Consider the following 25,475-nt stretch of genomic DNA (forward strand, 5'->3'; position numbering starts at 1 on the left):
TTGTTGGTTCTTTAAAAAATCTATATATTGGAAGTAAATTGCAGTACTATGACATTTATAGCTTTTAGATATATTGATAGTTTAAGTAAAACATGCCTGTTATTCAAATATATTATAAAATACTTTTTTGAGAGAGCACTCTATACATTTAGTGGTTGTCCTAAACATACGAGAAATGCAAAGCAATCTGGAAAGTGTGACTGATTTTAATAAAATTAGCATATGTTGAGGGTCTAAACGTTGCAGTAGTGAATTTAATTCTGTAATTTATATGCTAAATGTTGGGTATTTTCCTAAATCTCGCATACATACCTAATTTCTAATGCTCTTTATCATCCCCAGCAGCCAATTCTATCATAAATGTTTTATTTTTTGAATATTTTTTGTTAGCATTTTTATTTTTTGTAGTCACATTTTTTTTTTAAATGATTAACACATTTGTAATTGAAATGTTCTATAATAACATCTAAAAAATTTTTTTTTAATAGTTATGTGTAAATTAACGTGGTTACTGCAATAGAATATTTTAGAGAATTGCAGCATTTTAAAGCTTCTTTCTTTGAAATAAAACAATATAAAACAGCATTTGATAATGTGATAGAAAATAACAGATTATCTTAATCGCTAAAGTGCTAAAGATTCTTCTTACACATTTTTTTTTTTTAATATATTGGGGAAATGTTTTCTTGCTGTATGGTGGCATTTCATTTAATAAACAGGGCCAAAGAAATTTATACAATTTCATTTTTTTCTTTCACACAACCATTTCAGCACAAGCTCACAATCCATAAAGCTATTTCAAGTGTGACCACTTTAAGGAAATTTTGGTCAGTCTTTTCTCATTATGGGAAAGGTCCATGGGGTCATTCACTGTTTAAAACCAGTTCTACATTTTAAATAGGTTGGTCAAATTGGTTAATCTCAGCCAGGCAGAAAGTGGCAGTGCTTCACAAACATTTGATCTGTAAGTAAAATTGACCATGCATGTTACAATTTACATAAATAAAAGATTATGTTAACTTTATAGGTTTGATGCAGTTCATGATAGCTATTACTTATTCAGAAGTTCTTGCTTAGTGTTGGTAAATTATGCATTGTATGTTAAAAGTCTGGGTTTGATTGTACTTTGTTTCCTTTTGGGAAATCTGTGGGGTGTTCATTTTTTTCCACATTTAATGTTGTTAACATCAAAATGACTGCATAGTTTGTATGGTAGCCCATAACGGCAAAGAACATTATTCATTCATTCACCTTAAATAATTTCTTTATCTGTAGCCTATCCTGGGTACAAGGTCAGAGAATTCAGCCTGATGGGACACCATCCTTTCCACATACCTCAATGTTATTGCACAGTGGGAGAAAACCATTGAACACAGAGGAAACCCACACAAACAAACAGAGAGAACATTAAAGAAACTCTACAGACAGTAATTTGAGTTTAGATTCAAACCAGGGACCCTGAAATCATAATGCAACCAAAGCAACCAAAATCACAACTGCAAAATCAAAAACACAAACAACTGTAAAACCCCAACAGAAAAATCAGAAACACATAAACATCACATCAAAACAAAAAATTAACATGCTCATATAATTTTACATGCTTTTTGCTGACTGCATTTAGTGTACATCTGTATGAGGAACCATGGAAAATAAACAATTAGAAGATGTTACAGATAGATGATTTCTGAAGCTAAAATAATGACTTTATTCATGATTAATTTGATCAAGAATATTTATATAATGTTAGATGTGCGCTCAACTTTAAGACAGCATTAGTTTTTAACACTAAAATTCTGCTTTTTTGCTAGGCTAACTAGGTAACAGACTGATTACATATGTTTGTCATATTTTTGATTGTACTCTCCTTGTCCAATCAGCAAAAAGCATAATTCCATGTAAGGAAGCTGTTTACATTTGTTATTTCTGGATCTGATATTGTGTGAGAAGTTTTGCATTTTCTGATATGCAGTTGTGTTTTTGGTTTGTTAATTGGGGCGACCATACGCACTGACTGCCCTATTGTTATCCCTATTTCAAATATATTGCTGTAAAACAATAAATTGTTTTATATATTTTGATTAAATATAGTTTGTTATATATTTTTTGTTATCTCACTTTTGCCTGGCTTGACAAATATGTAGAACTCTACCACTCTACACCACCCCACAGAGCAGAGGCAGGACAGAGTTACGCAATGATAAGAACAGAATGTGTATTTAAATATTCCCACCGTAGATACAGTATATGGAACAGACAGATACAGTATTTCACCACAAAAAAATCACTGTACGACACAGCAGACCACAAGAAATAGGAACAGTGAAGAGAGAGAAAAAAGGAAGGAGAGCAGTATGAATAGGAGAATAGGCATTGTCCACACCCTGAGTTCCAGACCTCCATGCTCAGAAAGACTGGCCTCTCAGCACCTTTGCCAGAGCAGCATCTTTGGGGTCAGTGCATGAGTGTCTGTCCTCCCGACAGAAAATTACAAAAATACGGAGACAAGAACTGGGTGTTGGGCAAAATATGACCATGCGGCAGGCCGTGAGCAAGAACAGGGAAAGAAGGCATTTGATTGAGATAAATCCTATTGGGCCAAAATAAACCCTTGTTTAGAATAAGTAATTATTCACACAGGATCAAGTGAAACCATTTAAAGTCACTTTTCAAATTGACATCACTTCTTAAAGGACATAACAGAAATTCTGTAACTTTCATAATAATTTGGTAATAAATTTACAGCCTTTGCAAAACTGTATCCACTTCTGTAATTGCTATGCTTCAGTTATTTATATCATTGCATTGTTATTTCTGGTGTTGACTTGGTTGGTGTGACTTATGTACAGATGCTGGTATTTTGAAGCAGACAGCAAATAAGGTGGGAAAAAGGGATAAAGTCTGCGTAAGGAGTAGGGTCACCATCAAAAACCCTGAAAAAGTTATATATTCTGGGGAGTAAGTAATTAATCCCTACTGACGTGACCAAAGATGATGTTGAGACTAGAAGAGACAGAAAAGACACATATAGAGAACCAGAGGAGAGGAAAAAAACAGAGAGATCGGTGTGAAGGCCAAAAACCTTTTGCATGATCTCTCACATCATATTGAACAACTGTTGCAAGCATATCTGGGTTTCTGTTTAAATGAGTAATATTTGCATTCTGAGGATTTCTGCACTTCAGCGGAGGAGTTCTTTTAGTTGACATTAACGTATGTCTGTCCATCCAGAAAAAAACACCACCCAAGCTTCACAACTGGTCTTGTGCATGTAGGAGCATCTATCTGTGTATGCATGTGCTATTTCAGTTGTTTTAGTGTTTGTGTGTGTGTGTGTGTGTGTGTGTGTGTGTGTGTGTGTGTGTGTGTGCATGTGTGTGTGCATATGTGTGTCCGTGCACGTGTGTTTTGTGTGTGTGTGTGTTGATTGTCACTGCTGAAGAAATCATCTTGTAGTCCACAGTTCCAAATCTCCTTAATTCTATCTATCAAGTTTCTTCTGTAACAGCACATTCTTATAAAATATTAGAAATATGAAAATGGTGTAGTCCAAATCATCTGTTGAAAGGAAAGAGACAACGTATAAACAAAAGTAGAAAGTGTGCAAATTGACTATGATTACTGACCATGATATATGGCCTTGACCATGCATCGCAATAGCATTATTTAATAGGAACTCTTTCTGAGTGCTATTTAATAATTACAATACAATGTTAATGTGCTTGCTTATCTTTGTCTCAAGCAGGTTTTTATAACCAATCTCACCTGTATTAGGATGGTGCAACAATGCTAACTACAGGCTGGTGACAGTGAAGCCTTCATCATTAGGTTGATCCAACAGTTGGCAGAGAACCCCCCCTCGGGAACTTTGGGACACATAACGGTGCCCTGTGGGTGCATAGCTGTCCATATTACCATGATAACCCAGCTCCTCATGCTGGGGAGAAGAGTCTTGACTTCCACCCACACAAGAAGAAGACATAGCATGTCCTCTTAGTAAAGGTGTAGTGTAAGGAGAATGGGATGGTGCTCTCATCCCAGGGCTAATTAGAGACATGTCCCGTTTGTGTGAGGGCATAGCGATGGCAGTGGAGCGCAGCTCTTCAAAGCTCTGGGGACTATGAGCAACACTCCCACCCTGCCCATACCAGCAAGGAGAGCTACTGTAACTGGGTGAGTCATACTGTGGAAATTGGTCCTTTGGCACCCGGTGTGGACTCATGGCTGAGCTACACTGTGGTGGAAGGCGAGGACTAGGAGATAGTGTAGGGCTGAATGTCCTGGTAGTATGTCCATATGTCTGTGAAGGGGGTGCTGGTTTAGGGTGCTGCTTAAGGACATCTGTCTGAGTTGACAGACCGGGAGAAAGAGAGGCAGAGTCTGAGGGGTAAACATGAGCAAATCTTTCATCAGAAGATGGAGTCGAGGTATGGGCTGAGTATGGAGAGGGGTATTCACAGAGCTCAGGAGCATGGCTTAGTGGTGAAAGGCTACTGCTATCTCCACTGTAATAATCTAATGTTTCGTGGTATAATCCCCCTGATGAAGTCATTGGTCCTGCTGCTGATGGAGTTGCAGGCTTTTGAAGTTTGGGCTTTGATGGTAAAGATCGCTCTCGTTGGCAAGAAGAAAATCCTCCCCTGCCCCTACTCCCCCTAGGTTGGCGTCCCGCAGAAGCACAACGCTTTGGTCCACATCCCTGCACAGGAGGACTTGCAGGTGATCCTGGTGTCATATGGCCCATTTCCTTTTCAATCTGTGCCTCAGACCGTTTCTTTCGGCCTCTGCCTGGTTTAGTCCCACCTTGAAACAAGACATTCTGACTCCAGTTATATGATGGGCCTGCAGAATTTTCATTCCAATCTAACATCAGTTTCTCCAAGCTTGACAGGCTTGACTGCCCCTCAGATACTGGTGCATCCCTAGGGCAGAATGTCCCCCCCATGTTTCCGATCCCTGTGTGTGAGGAATCAGAAGAGGACTCAGAAAATGTGTCTGGGCAGGGACGCTGTTTTGCCTTTTGGGGTGTGTAATTTGATATGTCTAGGATGTCTTTGGACTCAGAGCTTGTGCCGCTGACTCCATAGTCAGAGAAGCTATGAAACTGATGAGTACCAAATCCATCACCACCCCAGGTAGGTCCCCCTTGTCTGTAAACCCAAGGGGCAGAGCACTGGTATTGTCTAGACCCTTCAGGAGGAGATGATGTTGAGGAGAAGGCGCTAGTCTTTGATATTGACATGTAACTTCCACTCGGGGATGATGGACCAACAGACTCATTCTGCTGCATGGGGACATGGGTAGGTCCAGGATATGCACTATACTGTCGTTTGGCAGAGGATTGAAAACTTAAATAATTAATGTGCCGTTGTGTTGAAGAGGCAGGGGTTGTTTTAGTGCCATAGGTAAAGCTGCAGTCACTTGATCTGTGCTGCTGCTGAGTCACAGGGCAAACACCTGCTCCTTGGGGCACATTTCCACTATATGTGGCTGGATATTGGGAAAAACAACCAGAAGAAGGATGAGGAGAACTGGGTGATCGAGAGAGAGAAAGAGCAGGGGATTTTGGGAAAGAAGTGGTTGGGGATGTTTGTGATGCACTGTATATATATGGTGTCCTATTTGCAGAACTGCTATGAGATTGGGCTGAAGAAATGGATACCCCTTCTCCAGTACCAGCTGCTACTTTGGGGCTTCTTTTAGGGAAAGCTGGAGACCAGCAGTGGGCTGCACCTTGACTGCTAACCTCATAACCTGGAGTGATTTTACGAGCATCTTGGTGTCCTGTAGGGCTAGACATAGAAATGTCTAGCAAATCTGAGGAGTCATCTGAATCGAGTAAAGAACGAAAATATCCTGCAAACATTCCCTGACTTTCCTCTGCACTTCCAGCTCCTCTCAATCCAGGGCTATTATACACACCCCCTTTGCTAGTGTCAGAGGATGGAAAGCTTCCACGAGGTGAACATGAGCCCTGGTAACTACCTGGATCTGGATCACACTTCTCTCCCCACCCATTATTTCCATTTTGCCAGTCTGGATCCAGAACCCCCTGACCACTTTTTAATGTTCCATTCTTTCGCGAACGTCGCTTTCTTATCTTTTCACCAGTCACCAGGCTACTTTGCTCATTTATCGTTGCCCTCTTCAACCCACTACTCAGCCCTTTCCCCCTTTTTCGTGGAGTTCCTGGTTCAGACAGAGGAACCTTGCGCTTTTTCCCAATTGTCTCAAAAAAATCACTGAAAGACCTCTTAAAAGACTCTGAACACCCAGTCATACCCCCTCCCCTCCCTCCCATACAGCCAGCACGACCACCTCTCCTGCGAAAGCCTGTGAGGCGATGCAGTAGTGTGGACAGATTTGGATTTTCTGCAGATGTGTGAAAGGTCTCAGGTTCAGTTGGAGTCCAACAGCGTGGTGGGGAGCAGCGGCCAGTGCTAGGTGGTTGCCGGTTTAAGAAAGCCAGTTTAGAGAGAACATCTGCATATTCAACTTTAACATCATTAGTGTCATTTACATATGAGGGCAGAGGGGAGGGAAGCTTTACTCTGCGACGCCTCCTGGGTTTCTTGGGCTCTGCAGCACTTGCAGCCCCAGCTCTAGTCTCTCGCATGTCAGGCTGTCCTGGTAAAGCCTGTTTGGGTGGTCGCCCTCTTCGCCGTTTCAAAATGACTGGTAGCTCTCCAGGAGGAAACATTACCATTACACTCTTTCCATTGTTTTTCATGCGAAGAAGAGCAGTTGGTTCCTTTGAAATATGTGGACCCATCTCTCCACCAGGTCCCCCTTCTGGTGGGTCTCCTGTAGTACAACCTTCCCCATGTGACCCCACTGCCACAGGCTCTAAGGAGGAAATCTTATAGCTTTTCTGTCGTCGACTTAGATGCACAGGGATTCTTGCAATTTTTACCACTATCTTTCTCACACCTAAAAAACGACCTCGTTGCTTAGCTCTCTGTAAATTCTGGATCACAGGACTGTTTTCACTTGCTGCCTTTCCAAATGGTATTCCAATACTATGATTTGGCACCATATGAATCAAATTAGTAGGAGCTGAGGAAACTTCAAGGGACGAAGTGGCCATAGCAACATCTAGCGGACACTCTTCTCTTTGTCTACTCTCTTCCCCTCTCCAGATGTTCCTATCTTCCACTATTTCTTTATGTTCTAAATCCCTTTTCATTACACTATCCTCTGCAGCTCTGCGTAAACGAGATGACTTGCGAAGGTGACAGGGGAAACGTGGCCGACCAGAACTCCTAAGGGTATACTTCCTCTCAGCCTCTATAGGGGTGTTGAAAGGATTGTGGCTTGCACTAGAACTATGGTCTAAATCAGGGTTAGTTAAGGGATTTATCTCCAGTTTACGGTTATTAGAGGGGTTCTCTGCATCAATCTTAGTTATAGATGCAGAGCTGGTTTGAAGAGCTGAGTAGTTTTGTGAGAGTTGGTTGGTATGCATTGGATGGGCTGAATGAACAAGGGAGGTGTATGTTTCAGTCTTTGGAGTCATAGACAGATCCTCTGGGACAAGAGAGGTGTCCTCTTCCACAGTTGAAGATCTGACCATCTCTGTATGTGTATTTTTGTGCATCATTACATCTCTTTCGGTGTGGACATGGGTATCTATTTGAATGTGCATTTGGGATTGTAGATGTGTGGTGGCATGTTCTGTGTGAGTGCTTTGTATGGCTGAAAGTGGTTGTTGGTGTACGTGCATCTGTTGGCGTGTGTGTGATGGAATGTGAATTTGTTCATGCATGTGCATTTGCTCCACATGGTCCATCTGTCTGCGTCTCCTTGCTCTGCGCTGAAACTGGTCGTTGTGATTACGTAGACCATTAGAAAGTGAAGGTGGTGAAAACAATCTATAGTGCAGTGAAGCAGCTGAGTCAGATCCACTTGCCCCTGCAGAAGTGACTCCAGGCCCCATGTCTCCCATCCAGGAGCCATCAGTTTCACTGCAGTCTTCTCCAGCTAGTGCGTCACAAGCCAAACGCATACTTCCAGATCTCAGACGGCCTGACAGTCGACTCATTGCCTCTTAAATTGATTGAAATCACAAGTACACATATATAATTTATATAATTTAGATAGCAAATATCTGCTTATGTTTTGTTAATGTGCAGTTGACCCAAAGGCAAGTCCCTCTTTCTCAGCCTGCAGTTCCTTGCTTGGCAAGTAAGAGTGCAAGACTGGCAGTAAACAAGAGCTTCAGATTTCACGAGTAAAGTCCTTGAAAATTATCCGCCAATGTTTATCTGTGGAGTAAAACAAATTGTATAAACATTATATAAACAGAATGAACACATGGTTGAGTAAATATAAATAAGATGCACTTTAAAATTTTATGGTTATTCTTTTTAATGATCACTGCTATTGTTCTTACCATTTCCGTTGCTATGGTCATATTTTGTGTTATCCCTGTGGACAAAAGGACAACTGTTACCATAGTGATACACTTACAGAATCATTGTAACCCTGGCAATAGAATATGAGGGGAGCTGTAACCATGGTTACAGTTTTCCTATCCAGTGCAGTTGCTTAGGAAAACCGTAGAAATACAGCTTGCATTACAGTTACCAGACTATGTATTAAATAATTAATAAAGATATTATATGAAGTATATTTATTCAAGACACCTATTTAAGTAACAAACCTTAGAAAATTCATTTTTGATGTAGGTTTTAAAACAAACTTAAAATAGTATTTAATTCAAACAATTATTAAACACCCACACATCCACATCCACACCCACACACACACACACACACACACACACACACACACACACACACACACACACACACACACACACAAACACACACACACTGCTCCTTGGACAATGCAGAAAAAGTTAAAAAATGAAGTTTAAAGACTGATCAACAGGGGGCAGCAGTAGGATGAGAGGAGTGGTGTCAAGAGGGCTGAAGTGTTCCTTTACTAAGAGAAGGCTGCATGGAAACCAGTGCTTGTATCTACGAACGAAAAAGGCCAGGAAGTCAGAATGCCTTTGCATACTTTCTCAGGGCAACATGCAGACAGGCAAAAAAAAAAAAAGCATGCCTACCACAAGCAAGTGTTTTCTGACATGACTTTTGTCCCTGGTGCATCATTGTGTGAAAAGAAATAATATATTTTTTAAAATACATTTTACATTATGTTTATGACAAAAATACATCAAAAACTGTAGCAATTTTCCAAAATAATGCCTAGAACAACCTTCCAAGCAAAGGCAAAGGCTGTATTAATGCAGTAATGTTGTGTTATTGCCCAAAATATTAAACGTGTCACTATTTAGAAACTTTTCATCCCATTGTTCATTTAAAATTGTAAAAATATTCTTTTAATTTGCATAAAGCTCTTGCATAGTACTGTATATTTTTTTTAAAGCAAAAATTACTAAGTCTGTAATGACAAACAGACATCTACAGTTGCAAAGACTATACCATGCACACTCTCACTCCCACTCTCTTCCTTTCTTTTTCTCACACACACAAGCTCTAATACACACAGTTTCATCCATCACTGTTGCTTTTGCACATGGTTCTTATTACTAACTGGCAAGGGGAAGGGAAGCAGGGAGAGACGAGTAAAGGAGTAGAGCAGAAACATGTGCTGTGGTGCTCTGGGCCGAACAAACCCTGCCATGCCTGTGTGCTAAAAGATGCACTGGCAGACAGACAAAAAGACTGAGGAAAAGCAAAAACCGGGAAGCAAACTATCTACAAACATTGAAAGACTATTTACTCTAAAGAGATGTAACTATATTGTTTCTTCAACAGACTGCAGCATATATGTATTAGCCTCCATAATTCAGAACAAGTAAAAGTATTCTCTAGAGATGAACCCAGATGAGATCATGCATGAGACTTACTTTTCTCAACTAGAAGACTCAAAGAGCCAACAGGTCTAAGATCTGCTGCATACATCACCATGCTCTCTCTTTCTCTCTCTCTCTCTCGGTCTTTTTCTCTCATGTTTTCTCTCTCTCTTTAATTAATGCCATTAATTAATTAAGCATCAGTCTGAAGACAGGAATGAGTACAACTGCAGATCACCACTTTAATTATAGTCACACACATACCTCTCTCTCTCTCTCTCTCTCTCTCTCTCTCTCTTTCTCTTCTCTTCTCTCTCTTCTCTCTCTCACACACACACACACACGCACACACACATTTCATCCCATAGCCTTAGAAAGATAGTGTGTCTCAAGCTTCTCCTCCCCTTTTCACTCTGTTTTGGCCGCACTACACATTTCTCTGCCAGTGCATGCTAGTGAGCTGGAATAACTCAAAAACAAAGTGTGTGTCCTTCCGTGTGTGTATCGTCAATTTAAACAAAGGAATTTGTTGCATTTATTCGCCAGTAATGCAATTAATAATTTTACATGTTCACCGATCGAAACGGCACTGTCATGTTCAAGCTTTTCTATTCTTCTTCCCTTCTTAGCTGTTTCTCTCTCTATATTGCTCTTTCTCGCTCTCTCTTGTTTTTTTTCCTCTGCTATCTTATCCTCTTCTCTCATTTTCTTTAGAATCTGCCACAATGCTCTGTGGGTAACAAAAAAACATCTGCTGACTGTAAGCCAATAACAATACTTCTCTGTCACTACTCTGTCCAGCCTGCTTGTGTTCAGAGCTGTCAGAGGCATAAGCACCAAATACCAAGAGTCAATGACTGGCCAGTAAGAGCATCAGTTCCGTTTTACTGTAATGTTTTAAAAGTGATTATAGAACGTTTAAGCACTCATAGACTTCTGAAAACATTCAACCACGTATAAACTGTAGTCATAAACCTACAGAAGCGATCTGTCCACATCTGCAATGCAGCAATAAGCTTATGAAGAAGTGCTTAACTACTTGAAAATTAAACCTTGAGATATGACTAATGTTCTGATGATGGACCGAAACACTGTCTTAAAAGCACTGAAAAACCACATACAGAAACACACACCACCGTACAACCTACATGTTCTCTAAACTATAATAAATATATATATATATATATATATATATATATATATTATATTATATTATATTATATTATATAATATATATATTGGAATTTATTTTCAATCACCTTTATAGCTCTTCAAATTAACAATATTATGTTTTCTGACCAGTTATACAGACATCTGTTTAGTAACCATGTAGATAAGGGGCCCCCAACCACCAGGGCGTGGATCATTTGGTACCTGGCCAGATAAAAACTTTATTTTATTTCTATTTTATTGACTTGCACAGTCTGCAGGGTTTTTAACTTAAAGAAATGACCACTTCTGCTTATGTCAATTTCCTGCACTTGTTTTAAGTCATAGTTTTGTTTTGTTTTTGCATCGATAAAAATAAGCTCCCACTGATTCTGCATTATGGTGACTTGAGTTACATTTCATTATATATGTAATTATTATATTTGTAATTAAATCATATAATATGCATACTAGTAATACGATATGCACGTTATTGTGTTTAGATACAAAAAGGTTGGGGACCGCTGATGTAGAGAGTCTGCCATCTGAGTAAGTTGAAAGAAAACAGAAGAAGTATAATGTTAGCCTGCATAGCTATGTTTTGTATAGCATAACACACATACCCAATATCTGAAATGTCACATTTTGAATCTGTCACATCACATGGTGGCATCAAACAATCAAGACATCACTTTCTTTCAGTTTTTATTTGTTCACAAACAATCCCTCTGCTAATTTTCAAGAAATTGTACTAGGGCTTGTCCCAGTTGTCTTTTTTGGTATTTAGACTGTGCCAGATGCTCTCAGTTCACCCTTTCCTGATAAATTAAGAGTTAAATTCCTGTTTAAAAGTGTGTGTATGAAAGGGGCTATAGCACTTAATACTCTTAAGTAGTGATGGTGGTTCTGGAGTGTGTGTGTAATTACACAAGTGTATGTGTGGGTGTTTGCGCAATGTGAAAGTGCATGATTCTTTGTGTGTGTGCGCATGTATATATGTGCATATGTGTGTATTTGTGTGTTTACACAAGTGCGTGTGTTTCAGTGGGTGTGTTAGGGAAAAGCACTCACTCAGTTCAAACGAGAGTGCAGTTGTTGCTAAGATACAGGCAGCAGCCCTGACAGTGTGTGAGGGCAAGTGATGGGGGGGATGGAAGGAGAGGGAGGGTGAGCAAGACATACAGAAAGAGAGAGAGAGAGAGAGAGAGAGAGAGAGAGAGAGAGAGAGAGAGAGAGAGAGAGAGAGAGAGAGAGAGAGAGAGAGAGAGCAAGAGAGAGAGGGCAAAAGAAAAGATGCAGAATGGAGAGTGAGGTGGGAGAGAAAAAGGGGGAAGGAGAAAGGGAAACACAGAGAGAGGTAGAAGTGGGTCACACAGTCCACAGAGACATTGCCACGGTGACACTCTGCAGAAGAAACACAGCTGTCATCACCTACACACACACACAGACACATATATGGACACACACCTATACAGACACATGAACACACTTCGTCTGCCCTGTGTCTCCTCTTCAGGTTTCACTTCTTCTACTCAGCATTCCCTCACCGTTCTTAAGCGCTCCACTTCTTCCTATCCCTGTCTCATTGCTTGTCTCTCATACTGCTCTCTCTTTCCCTCACTCACCCACTCTCTCTTCCCACCTCTCCATGGCCCCTACACCCACCACCCCACTCCCCCCAAGCCAACTAACACTCTCACACTCCCTTACTTTCTTCCTCCTTCATCCCCAGCTGCAGGAAATTCCTAATAATCTTCATCATCAGAGCCTGTTTACAACACTAGTTCCTGCCAACACACACACACACACACACACACACACACTTTTACAACATCTTGCTTTCTGTTTCTTTCTTTGCAGCAATATTACTTCTGTGAGAGTGTACATGTAGCGGTTATTTTAAGAATTGCAGAGACCCTCCAATCCACCCTTCACTCCTCCATGGGTCATGTGACTACAGCACCAGCTGGAAAGAAACATCCAACAGCAGGCAGAGAGAGAGAGAGAGAGAGAGAGAGAGAGAGAGAGAGAGAGAGAGAGAGAGAGAGAGAGAGAGAGAGAGAGAGAGAGAGAGAGACCTGTCTTGCTTTCTTTTACTCTTACTATGCATCACTTTCTTAATGTAAACCTTTTTAGAACATATAAAGCTTATCTATTATATTTTCTTTTTAATGCCAATCACAATTAATGGCTTACCCAATTAAGTAAGTCTTATTGACTGCAATGTATGTAAAGCTAAAAAAAAGTGTCATTTTGATAATTGGCTAATGTTAGAAAAAGTTGTAAATAGAGACTTAGACTTACTTACATATGATTTAATTGTCTTTTTGGTTACATACTGTGTAAATAATGACCTTTATTTATTTAAGTTACATTTTTTTATTAGATTTTTTTTTTTACTACGCAGCAGTTTATAAATGTGTAGAAATGTATGTTGTGCATTCTGTGAGGTATAATGTTAAATCTAAGAACAGAGCATTTCCTATTCAAAAAATGTAACAAACTGAACCACTTAAAAAAAAATCATTATGCATAAATACCTTTAGTAGAACTTTCCTATAAGTGTGTGAAAAGAAGGGTGTTTTTCTTGTTTTGAAGTATTCAAAGGATAACAAGATAAAGCCGCATCTCAAAAGCTTACAAATTCAAAAAAACAGCATAACTTAAGTGATGTTACAAAATGTCAAGTAAGTTTAGAGCTGGCTTTAACATTTGCACCTAAGCTATATGACTTTCTTGTATGAACTTGGCCAGAAATCATGCATGAAATACGATAGAGATAGATCACATAGATCTTTGCTCCTATCTTTCTCATTATCCCTCCCTCGTTTTATTAAACACCTTACTTTCCACTGCATCTTCTCTTACAACCATTTTCAACTCACATTCATTCTCACTCATCCTCTCACAGTACAATTTGTCCTGTCTCTACCCATTCTGTGTCTCATTCACCCTCTGACTCTCTCCCAGTGCACACTGTGTCGGAAAACACACTGACACGTGCATGCACACATATTGAGCGAGACCTTGAGGCTAGCATTTTGGAGAGGGGCCTCTCCACTGCGGCCCTGACTTCCTGACATGACCACTGCGCACACACACACACACACACACACACACACACACACACACACACACACACACACACACATACACACACACACACACACACATATACACACACACAGCCTGAACCCAGAGCACCCCCGTTCCACTGTTGCCGTGGGAGACACTGCTGCAGAGCCCGTTGCCAAGGAGAAGGGCTGCTGGCTGCCTGTTTAAACAACAATGGCTGCCTTGTGCGCATTCCATCTCAGGAGCACACACAGAGGTAAGAGCAGCTCTCATGCAAGCCTGCGCACATGCAAACATACGGACGGACGTGTCTTCATGAGAATCTTCTTTCACTCCGTTATGAAAACCCCGCAGCGGCTCTGTGAATCACCTTCACTCTCTCCCTCTCTCTCCATCTTATTTACTCTCTTTTTCACTCTTTCTTTAGTCAGAAAAAAAGTCGTTTCTGGGGAACTAATTCATCTTTCTGATGCACACTTTTGTGTTTTTTTCTATCATGGTGACCGCACACATTCACTCTTACCTATTCTTTCTGTAGATTCTCCTCTCTGTGTTTCTCTCTTATCTCCCCTTTGCGCCCCTCCCCTTCCCCCACTATCTTCTTCTGCAATGTGTCTCACTCACTCACTCACTCACTCACTCACTCACTCACTCACTCGCTCGCTCACTCACACACTCACACACTCACTCACTCACAAACACACTTATGCACACTCACACACACACACACACACACACACACACACACACACACACACACACACACACACACACACACACACACCAACACTCTCTCTCACAGCTCAGAGTTAAGCTTTCTGTCTCTCTATCACTCCCTTTCTGGCAAAGGAAGTGTGTGTTCCCCAGGGGGAGCTGGGCTCATTAACTTCCAGCAGACAGAGAGAGCGTGGACGAGAGCGAGCGAGGGAGAGACAGAGAGACAGAGTGAGAGAGAGAGAGAGAGCCAGGGGAGAAATACAGAGTAGTGAGAGACTAAAAGAGAAAGATAGAGGAACTAGAGGACGGTGGATGGGGGGAGGGCGATAGAGTCCGCAAGAGAGACTAAAGGTAGGATAAAGACAGGAGATGGGAGAAAAAGTAGAGTGAGATGGATCGACAGAGCAAAAAGCAACAGTAAGAAAAAAAGCTGTAAACAAAAAGAGAGAGAGTAGCAGAATTCATAACCCTCCTCACCTCAACCTCTTCCTTGAACAGTAACTTTTTCTTAGATAATAATAATAGCAATAACAAATAAACAAATGATGTGATTTGGGCTTGGCTTGTGTCATGCGTGCACACACACACACACACACACACACACACACACACACACACACACACACACATACATACATACACACCTGGTTGCACAGAACTCGTGAAAAAGAAAGAAATGATGATTGCTGCATGATAAACTGTTTTGATAGTGGGACAAGCAGCTGTAAGCTTACAAATAAAAGAGTACTAGAAAATATGGGGAAAGGTATGTGTGTGAGTGTGAGTGTGTGCTGAAGTGCTGGATTTTCCAGTAGCAATGCAGTATAACATGGTCTGGTTACTAATAAAAATCCAGAACTATCGATACTCATGACTGTTTTCTATCACCTAACGGTTCTCATGGAAGCACAAGTGATTCTCAATAGGCTGCAAGGTGACATCAAATCGCAGGCAATGCTACCTAACAACAGCCGCAACAATTAAGAAGCTTCAAGGACTGATTTATCTTTTACTCTTGTAAAAGACATAAAGCAGCTGCTCAAGTGCAACTTTTCAGGATATTCATCACTTTTCCAGGTTATTTATGATACTTGATGGGAGTGTTATTAGATAAAGTCTGGCAGGAGACTCTAGCTAGATATCTTACACAACAAAGCACATTAAATTATGCCACTACATTAAGTAATATTCTGCAATATTTACACTATTGTGCAATAACTATGTAATACTGTGCATTTATAGAAAAAGAAATTCCTTAAAGGTGTCTGGATAGTGAACGATTGCCCATCACATCCATATGCAGATCTTTTGCAATCTATTGCCATTAATATCCAAGTACCCAATTGTACAGAATGTCTTTATGTACTGAAGCATTACAGTTTCTCTTTACTGGAACTAAACCCCCCAAATCTGTTCCCTTGTGTACAATGTGAGCTCTAAGAAGACATGCTTTGACATTGGTTAGAGGAGAAGGACTTAAGTGACCTCAGATCCCTGACCTCAAACTCACTGAACACCTTTGGGAGGAATTCGAACACCAACTTCTGACCTGATTGATGCTGTTGTGGCTGAATCATCACATATCCCCATACCCACATGAAAGTTGTTATAGCAGCATTGGTGTGAAAAACTCTGTAATTGGATGTTCAAAAGCACATTCAAATATGATAATTAGGTGTCCACACGGGTGTTCTTTCAAAATGGTACTTGTCTGGTTGCAGGGATAACTTGATGAATCTGTGATCAATTAATTTAACCAGTCAATGGCCCACAAATTTTTAGCTCCTGTCTTATGTTTGTTTCATTACTCTGACCCTTACGCCATTCAATTACACACTGAATTTAATTAACACAACATTTTCTGAAACCTACCTACTTTTTTATTGTAAAGTTATCTGACAAAACAATCACTGTCAATATATATATCACACAATAATTATTTTCATTTAATGGTTTTCTATTGACACACCGCCTCTCCGTTATTTGATCAGAATTAAAGTATCCAGTCAACAACTTTAAATATGTGCAAATACAACACACTGCTCATCGTTTCCACGATTCTAATTCAAATTTAGATTCAAAGCGTTTGGAATGACTCCGAGCAAATGTCAAATGGTTTGCACATAGCCAAAAAGTATATTAAATATGACTTGTAATAAACATAGTGACCTATAATAAAAAGCATAGTGTTATCATTCTGAGTTTAATAAACACGGCTATCATTAAATGGCAGAGTACACATGTGATTACCCACAGTATCAGGACAACATAGTGACAATATCACTGCAGAGTAATACCTAAAATAATGCAGGTCATTGAAAAAAAAATATGTTTTATAAACATACCCAAAACTACTCAAAGTTTTTCCTGCAGGTTCCCTGGTGTCCTTTGATGGTCCAAAATCATGGTACACTAAACTGGCCCTTGGTGTGACTGAATATGTGTGATTGCATGGTGCCCTGCATCGGACTGCATTTCTTTTGAGGGTGAATTACTCCACCATGAGCCCGGTGTTACAGGGATAAACTCTGATAAATTCACTGAAAATAAATATATACTATTTTGAACTGAACCACAAGTAGATGTAACAATTGTTGAAACAGTCTAGCTCACACCAGAAAGCAATAAAAAAATGTCTTGCTCCCATTTACTTTAAAATGAGTGAGTCATCTTGTTCTCATTACTTGGGGGACCAGCCAAGTTTAGTACAGGCTTATAGCTAGCATCAGGTCTACAACCATTTGACTTTTTTTTTCTCCATATTTTTTCACAGGAACCTCGATAGACTGATTGAAGTGGCGTGATTTTGCTTTAATTAACCATTTTTTTCTTGCAGCTTCATGATAGCAGGTTGCTTTTAACTGCTTAAGTAGCACTATTAACTATTGACAGACTCTCATGCTGTTTGAAAAAAAGAATGTATTGTCCTCATTGCAAATCCAATTATAGTTTGGGTTCCTTAATTTGGTTTTGTGATATTAACTTAATGTTCTTTAATATATTTTTTTCACCCTGTTTTTGTAAAACTAATAGTTATTGATAAAGAAAATAGGTATATTTTATATTTGCACATATTTGTAGAGATATGTTCACTAGCATGAATGTCCATATTAATTGCTAAATCAATACTCCCTATTTTTTAGACATTTCATCTCATTCATAAATGTTGTTTTTTTTTATTGCATATTACTAGCACATAAATGAAAGGCAAAGTGCATATAACACCTGTGCAACTTTTGCACACATAAAACAATTGGTATTTACACAAACTCGATTGTATCATGAAATATTTATGAACGTGATGAAGAGAGTAACACCGACACCACTAAGGAATGTTCAGTGAACAAGAGCCAAGAATGTGAATCCTGGTTTGTATGACACACTCGGCTTTACGTGAGTGTCCTCTAGTGTCTGTGGTCCACTTAAAAATGAACTGTCTGTGCCTGGTAATGTTTCAGCTTTTATTAATGGCGATTGCCAAATCTAAACAGATAAGCATGAAAAAAAAAAAATGTGGATAAATAATTCACTGAGGCAAGCAATTTAGCTAAACATGGATTTGAGAAAACACAGGCATCATCTTTCTACTTGAGATGGAGATGTCTTAGTCTTTTCTACTGGCAACTTTCTTCCACATCTCTCACTTTACATACATCCTTCTCATGTCCTCTCTTCTCTCTCTTCCTTCTCTTCTCCTCTCATTTTCTCTCCTGTTCTCCAGCTTTGTAAATATGAGCTTTTTGTGTTATTAATCACACTTTCAGTTTGCACTACATTTCACTTGTTGGTTTAGAGATGATAAAGATAGGCATTTTACATGCTGGGTTTTGACTATTTGTTTCTGCAGCTCAAGGAACTCTTTATTTCAGCTCCACCTCAAGCTTTATGCAATCATCCCCATTGATTATGCACCTCAAAATGTTATGAGTAAGATGTCTTAGTCAAAACCTGCAATAATAGAGTAATAATATCAGTTTCCCTTGTGATGTGTAAATGTAGCGTTAGAATTGTTATTTGTAAATACATTTTTAAGATGTAACTCGGGATTTATAGTATTGTATGAATATCAAACGTTAAAAATAAGTTACAAATGCCTTTGCAGATTTTATCAATCTGAATGTTACAATTAAAATGTGACATTTACATACCATCACTTCTAACAGGGGGGAAAAATCCCTCCTTAGATTCCAATTCCAATTAGATTATACAGAAATCTTTTGAGCCCTGTATTCCTATGTATCATTACAACTTTTTTTCTGCCGATATAATTTCACAAATCACACCATAAAATCTCAATGAATGAATGGTCGAGCAACTGAGTCAGAATGAATGAGTCACCCTGAAACAAAGTGCGAATTGTATTAACAAAAGTTGGATCTCCTGTTTGCCAAAAGACTGTGAGGATGACGTGGAAACGGGGGAGGAGGAACTGTGGGCCGAAGGCTACGTCTCTTTTTGTTTGGAGGAGAGTGGAGCTAATATTTGAAAATGAAGCATGCAGGTATCTGCACAGGCTGCTTAGCATGTCATGCGCTGACATATTTCATTACATCCAGAGGGAGGAATATATTCCTCACAACACACACACACACATACTTCCCACTCAAAATGTGTGCTAACATATGCAGCATAACAAAAAAAAACCTCACACTTACCTTTTTCTAGATTCTCTCAACTGATTCTCTTCTCACTCACAAATCGCATGTTTCCATGGCAATGCTATCCTGCCAGTTTGTTACCTGAGAGAGAGAGAGAGAGAGAGAGAGAGAGAGAGAGAGAGAGAGAGAGAGAGAGAGAGAGAGAGAGAGAGAGAGACAGAGACAGAGACAGAGACAGAGAGAGAAAAGAAAGAGAGACAGAGACAGAGAAAGAGAGAGGCTAAGCAAAGTCAAGGTTGACATCCGAGCAGAAAACATATAGACTGATGCTATAAAACTCCTTAATATCTCTTATTGTTTTTTACACTCCAGTACTTTGCATACTCCTTACACATACTCACCTGTGTTGTCTTTATGTAACACTCCAGTGAGCATAAAACATTTCATAAAGCCTATGTTTCTGTGTTCTCATTCAGGATTCTGTCAAAGAAATATAAAGTCTTGGCCACTGCATGCAGGCTACATAATTAACATACGAAAAAGATAGCAAATTTCTAAACAATCACGGTACACTAACGACTTGCACACCAAGTCAAAAAGTTTTTTTTGTGAAACCGCATCCATCCTTAGATATATAAAAAACGTGATCAAATGTAAAAGAAAATATTCTAATAAATATCCAAAATAAATTTAGGATTTCCTGAACATATCAACTGGAGGGTCTTTTACAAAGACAATAACTGGCATTACATTATGTTGTGCTCACCTACTCTACAGTTCAAGCTTTTGAATGAGCAAATTGTTTTATTTATTTATTTATATTTTTTTATATTTTTTTTTACATCTTTTTCTGTCCACTTTTATTATTTATCTGACATTCAAACTTTAACACAATCAGAAAACCTTAATCCAGAACTACAGCTTACTCTTTTTTTTTTTTTTTTTTTTTATGAGCAACATATTATACTTTTAATACTTCAAAATAATAATGGACTGTGGAAGAATGATGGCTGATGGAATAGGTGCATCTGTTCTGGTGGACAAAGTGGTGACGCAGTGGGTGGGATTGTCACCTCAACCTCAAGTTCTCAGCTCAACCTTAATCCTAAACCCAGGTGGAATTTCTATGAATGTTCACCCCATGTCTACATGGTTTTTATATGTGTGCTCTGGTTTCCTTCAAATGACCAAAAAACATACCTGTAGATGGATTGGCTTAGATAAATTGCCCTAAAGGTGTGAATGACAGTAAAATGTGTGTGTGGGTGGGGGTGGTGGAGGAAGGGTTCAGAACTACTGCAAGTGGTGCTATGATGTGCAGAAACCTTTTGTCAAGATAAATTGTTACTGTTTTTAAAAGTTATTCTATTGTTTTTCATGGAATTGCATCATCATAATACAGTAAGGTAACAAATATGCAATCCCATATTTGATCATTATTTTGATCATTAAATAACCCTTAATGTGATTGCAGATGTGTGCATTAAATTGGCTTATACTGCTTTCCAGGGTACTAAATCTACAGGACAGTGACACATTATGAGCTAAAAATATTGACAATTATTGATTAGGCAAACACAATCATCGCAGAGGCATGGCAAGTTCACTCTGAGAAAAGTGACCAGTAGGTTTGCATCTCAAACTGCATACAACCACACTGTATAGCATGGCAAAATAATTTATCACAATATCTTTTACAATATATTATACAATGAAATAACTAGTAAGAGTTTGTATTTTAGTGGGCATTACAGTAGAAAACCATGAATGATGTTTAGCTAGCTGTCCCATATCACGTCACATAAAACCAAATCCCATTAAAGAAATTCAGATTTTAAAGCTTAATAAGTTTGTTTTGTTAAATCCTAAATGCACCTCTTTTATATATACTGTATGTGTGTGTGTGTGTGTGTGTGTGTGTGTGTGTGTGTGTGTGTGTGTGTGTGTGGAGATTGATGGAAAATAATGGTGATGTATATGTCACTGTACTATGTGATATAAGATACAATACTATATTCTGCTTTATTATAGCTGCTAAGATAGAGACACAATACATTTCTACGTCTTTTAATTGTGCTGTTGTTGTTTTGGAAATCTATTTATTACACACAGTGACTAACATCAACCATGCACTATGGGCAGTGTACTCTCTTCTCCCTGATCATTTTACATAGTTTTCAGAATTTCTACAAGACAGATCATTTTCTTTTACTGTTTAAACTTGACAAAACTTTGGAACAGAAGCTCAGCTGCAGATGCCACCACCCCACAAAATCTAAAGACTTCTTTTTCAGGAGGTCCTTTAGGAGTACCCTGAAAGGTTCCATGTAGAACTCTACAATGAGTGTTTCTAAATTAAAAAGAACCATTTAAAAATTCGAAGAACCGATAATTATTCAGTAAAACCTGTTTTGAGAATGTATGAACAGATTCGGATTAGTTTTGGTCCACAGTGCCTGTTCCAATGTCTGATGGAAAGGATTGTTTGTCAGAGTTTGTGGTTTGGAGGAGACATGTGAATCCTCTATAAAAAAAAAAAAAAGAAAGAAAGAGAGCGACTTTGCATGCTCTTTATAATAGGTTACATATACAACTTGGTCAATCTATTCTAACATATTACATGAAACATATTAAAACTTCCAGATCAATGTTTCAAGAAATTCAAATACCTCCTCCTAACATTTATGAGCTATCTCAGCTGATAAGCATCAAGAATCAATGCAGTATCATACCAATTAAACTGTCATTATGTAAGTTATTTTTATCAATAGAATCAGATGATATGATGCTCTCACCTTACAGTATTACCAGTTAGCAACATGTCAGACCAAATCAACCTAAACAGTATCTCTTTATATTTGATGGACACAAAGGATCTGGTATTTTAGCAACATTAATACACATGACCTGCAATCTGTTGCACTATAGTGTGTACTTCTGTCTCTGCATCTTCTGACTCACAAAGCTCCCCCTAAATAATTGAGTTGGTTCAGTCTCTCATTAGAGTTGGCTCAGTGTATAGAGGCATGCAGAACACTCGGATATACAGAACCCCTAGACACATATGCAGACTCTCACTTTCCCTCATCCATACCTCCCTCCCACAAACCCTGGCTCAGTGTCCTGCAGACAAAATTACACACACACACACACACACACACACACACACACACCACACACACACACACACACACACACACACACACACACACAGTGATGTAGATCAAGTCAGCTTTGCTGCATGCCCCAAATCCCATTACACCCACCCAACCTTCCTCTCTCTCTCTCTCTCTCTCTCTCTCTCTCTCTCTCTCTCTCTCTCTCTCTCTCTCTCTCTCTCTCTCTCCCTCATACACACATACATATACAGAGGCACACATGCACATGTATGCACACATTACACACTCTGTCCTAAGCCAGAGTCAAAGGTGAAAACTCTCCTAAAACCAACTCTGTCAGCCAGGCAGCCAGACAGATGGAAAGAGAGAGAGAGAGAGAAACATTGGCAAAGAGTGAGCGAGGGAGCAGGAGAGACATAAAGAGAGAGAAAGTGAATAAAAGAGAAGAGCAAAAAGAGTAAGAGGAGCAGGATAGGGAGTGTAGTCTCATGGAATGTGTGAGATTGTGTGAGGTTATGCAGTCATACTGCTTACATCTGAAGCATCTTGAGTTATTCTGGAGCATGTAGGATTATGGCACTGTATGTAAGATGGCAGAGACATGAGTATTTTGACAGCTACCACCAAGGTCATGCTGGATCTCTCGTCTCTGCCAATCAGAAGTCTCCAGCTGGCGTGGCCTTCTAAATTTTCTTTAATAAAGGTCGCCATGGTGACCAGAGCTGTCTAATGGACGCACACACACACACACACACACACACACACACGCATGCACACGCACACACACTTCATACCCTTTCAAAACATGTGCTGACGTACAGCAACCACCAAACTGGTTGCCATGTCATGGTGCAAATATTTTGTGTCATATATCAATCAATGTGCTAATAAATGAATAAATCAGTCTCTTGACTTGAGGTCTCCGTGTGATATTTTTCCATGTATCATTATTGTGATCTAAAATTCTTAACCAGTAAATAATCAACATGTGTTATAAAAATTGTGCATGCACTTTTCGCTATATGTCTTAACCTGAGTCAAGCACACTACCACACCACACTATACACTATGCAGAGTGTCCAAATAGCATGCCACCTAAGAAGCTGTGGCAGTAGAAATGCTGTAAACCATGACAGGTTTTCCCAGGACACTAAGCTCCCTGGCCCAAACTATAAGGGTCGACTTGGACCATCATTTGGTTTGCAGCCTTTGTCCACATTTTAGGTACCCTTACCTACACCTGTATACACCTGTAAGAACTAACTATTGGGACAATCTATTCATGATATTAAAATGTGGTTTTTGTATGTTAAACAGTGGTCTGTTGTGACAAATTAAAAAAAATAGAAAAGAATCAGACGATTGTGAACTTTAATTGGCATCTGCGGATGTACTGCATAGCCGGATAGAAAGAGCGAGAGAGAGAGATAGAGAGAGAGAGAGGGAGAGAGAAAGAGCGAGAGAGAGAGAGAGAGAGAGAGAGAGAGAGAGAGAGAGAGAGAGAGAGAGAGAGATGCGGCGGGGGGCAAAATTAGCTAGACTAATCAAGAGAACCATAGGCGGGCTTGAGAGCAGGCGGGCGGGCGAGTGTGTGTGTGTGCGCGCTATATCGTCTATCCGTAATCACAACCACAACAGCACCAGACGCGCGCGTCGCCGTCACTCAACCTCAAAAATGAAATTTTTTAGATTTGCCCCTCAGCAATCATCCGTGTATCAGAATGCATGTAACAATTGCTCTTTATCTGAAAACACGTTTTTAACACCCTATAACACTCGTGCGGTCGCTGAAAACGCAACACAGGCATGCACCTATGATAGACGTGAGGCTTCGGGAATCCACAATGTGAATGACTAGGCTGAGGAGCGGGGCGGAATGGATGAAGCGCTACCTGAGCACGTGTGCGCAGCTGACCTATGAATGGCAGCGATGAGGTTAATGGAAATTTAACCAAAAACATTTTTTTTTTTTTATTATATATATATATATATATATATATATATATATATATATATATATATATATATATATATATATATATATATATATATTATTAATTTTTTTTTTTTTGTTTTTTTTTTTTTTTTACAAATAATACAATTTCGTGCGGCTCGGTGCAAGACCTGGTTTATGCAAAAAATGCGGACCGTAAAGCCCGACACCGCGCACTCACCAAGAGGCGAAACGCGCTTTACGCTCCACGCTGCTGCAGCAGCGGCGCTGCCGCCGAGCTCCTCACACGCGCACCGACACCAGTCACACCGATCAACGCCAGAACACCAGGACACGCAGCGTCCGCTTCAGCCTCACAGGTGCCCGCGCGCACAACGCGCTCCACTGCCCGGCCGCTTCCTGGCATCTCCCAGTCGGCTGTCTGCCGTCCTGCGTCCTGCCGTCCTTTCTGTCAACATCTGGTGAAAATGAAATAAAACTCTAAATGCAAAAAAAAGAAAAGAATGAAGGAAAAAAAAGGAAACCACGTAGAAAAGCGCCTAATGTGGCCCCTACGCTTGAATGAAAACGCTCAGAAATGTCAAAACGTGTCAAATCGTGCGCTGCAGGTCTGACGCCGATGCGCCCGGGGATGGAGACGCGAGTCAGATAGCAGTGAGCGCGTTCCTGCGCCGTTCCTCTTTCCTCTGCAAACCCACTGGCTCCACGCTACCTCGCCAGCGCGAAGTGCAAACGTGCCTAACAGCAGCTCCTGGGCTTCCGTAGTCTCGTAGAGCAAGCTTGTCCCTGCTGAGGGACTCTGGGTATTGAAGTTCTTGCTTTCTGTTTGCCTCTGTAATATTCATGTGTGTGTATACAGAATGAAAACTGGAAATATTTCCAGAAACCCTGTCTAGGAGGACTCTTGGAAACGAAAATTGTCTAAACAAAGGGCATTAAACATTCATAGGGCACATCAATTGTATTGGCACCTGGGACATGATTACAATGCGGTATTATAAAGGTTTGAAGAAAAACAATAGTCCACAGAAAAGGAA

At 39.8% G+C, this 25,475-nt stretch overlaps 1 protein-coding gene across 1 annotated transcript; it reads right to left on the reverse strand.

Annotated features, from left to right (window-relative positions):
- Positions 1–690: 690 nt before the first annotated feature.
- ahdc1 (AT hook, DNA binding motif, containing 1) lies at positions 691–25,178 on the reverse strand. The gene is made up of 5 exons (XM_083524022.1): positions 24,659–25,178; positions 19,423–19,506; positions 8,393–8,427; positions 3,766–8,264; positions 691–3,558 (listed from the first exon to the last, which is right to left on the reverse strand). Exon 4 carries the CDS (start codon positions 8,039–8,041, stop codon positions 3,794–3,796), a length of 4,248 nt encoding a protein of 1,415 aa, XP_083380148.1. The 5' UTR covers positions 8,042–8,264; positions 8,393–8,427; positions 19,423–19,506; positions 24,659–25,178; the 3' UTR covers positions 691–3,558; positions 3,766–3,793.
- Positions 25,179–25,475: the final 297 nt, after the last annotated feature.

Source organism: Silurus aristotelis, assembly GCF_946808225.1.
Source record: "Silurus aristotelis genome assembly, chromosome: 21".
In the NCBI taxonomy this organism is placed as follows: domain Eukaryota; kingdom Metazoa; phylum Chordata; class Actinopteri; order Siluriformes; family Siluridae; genus Silurus; species Silurus aristotelis.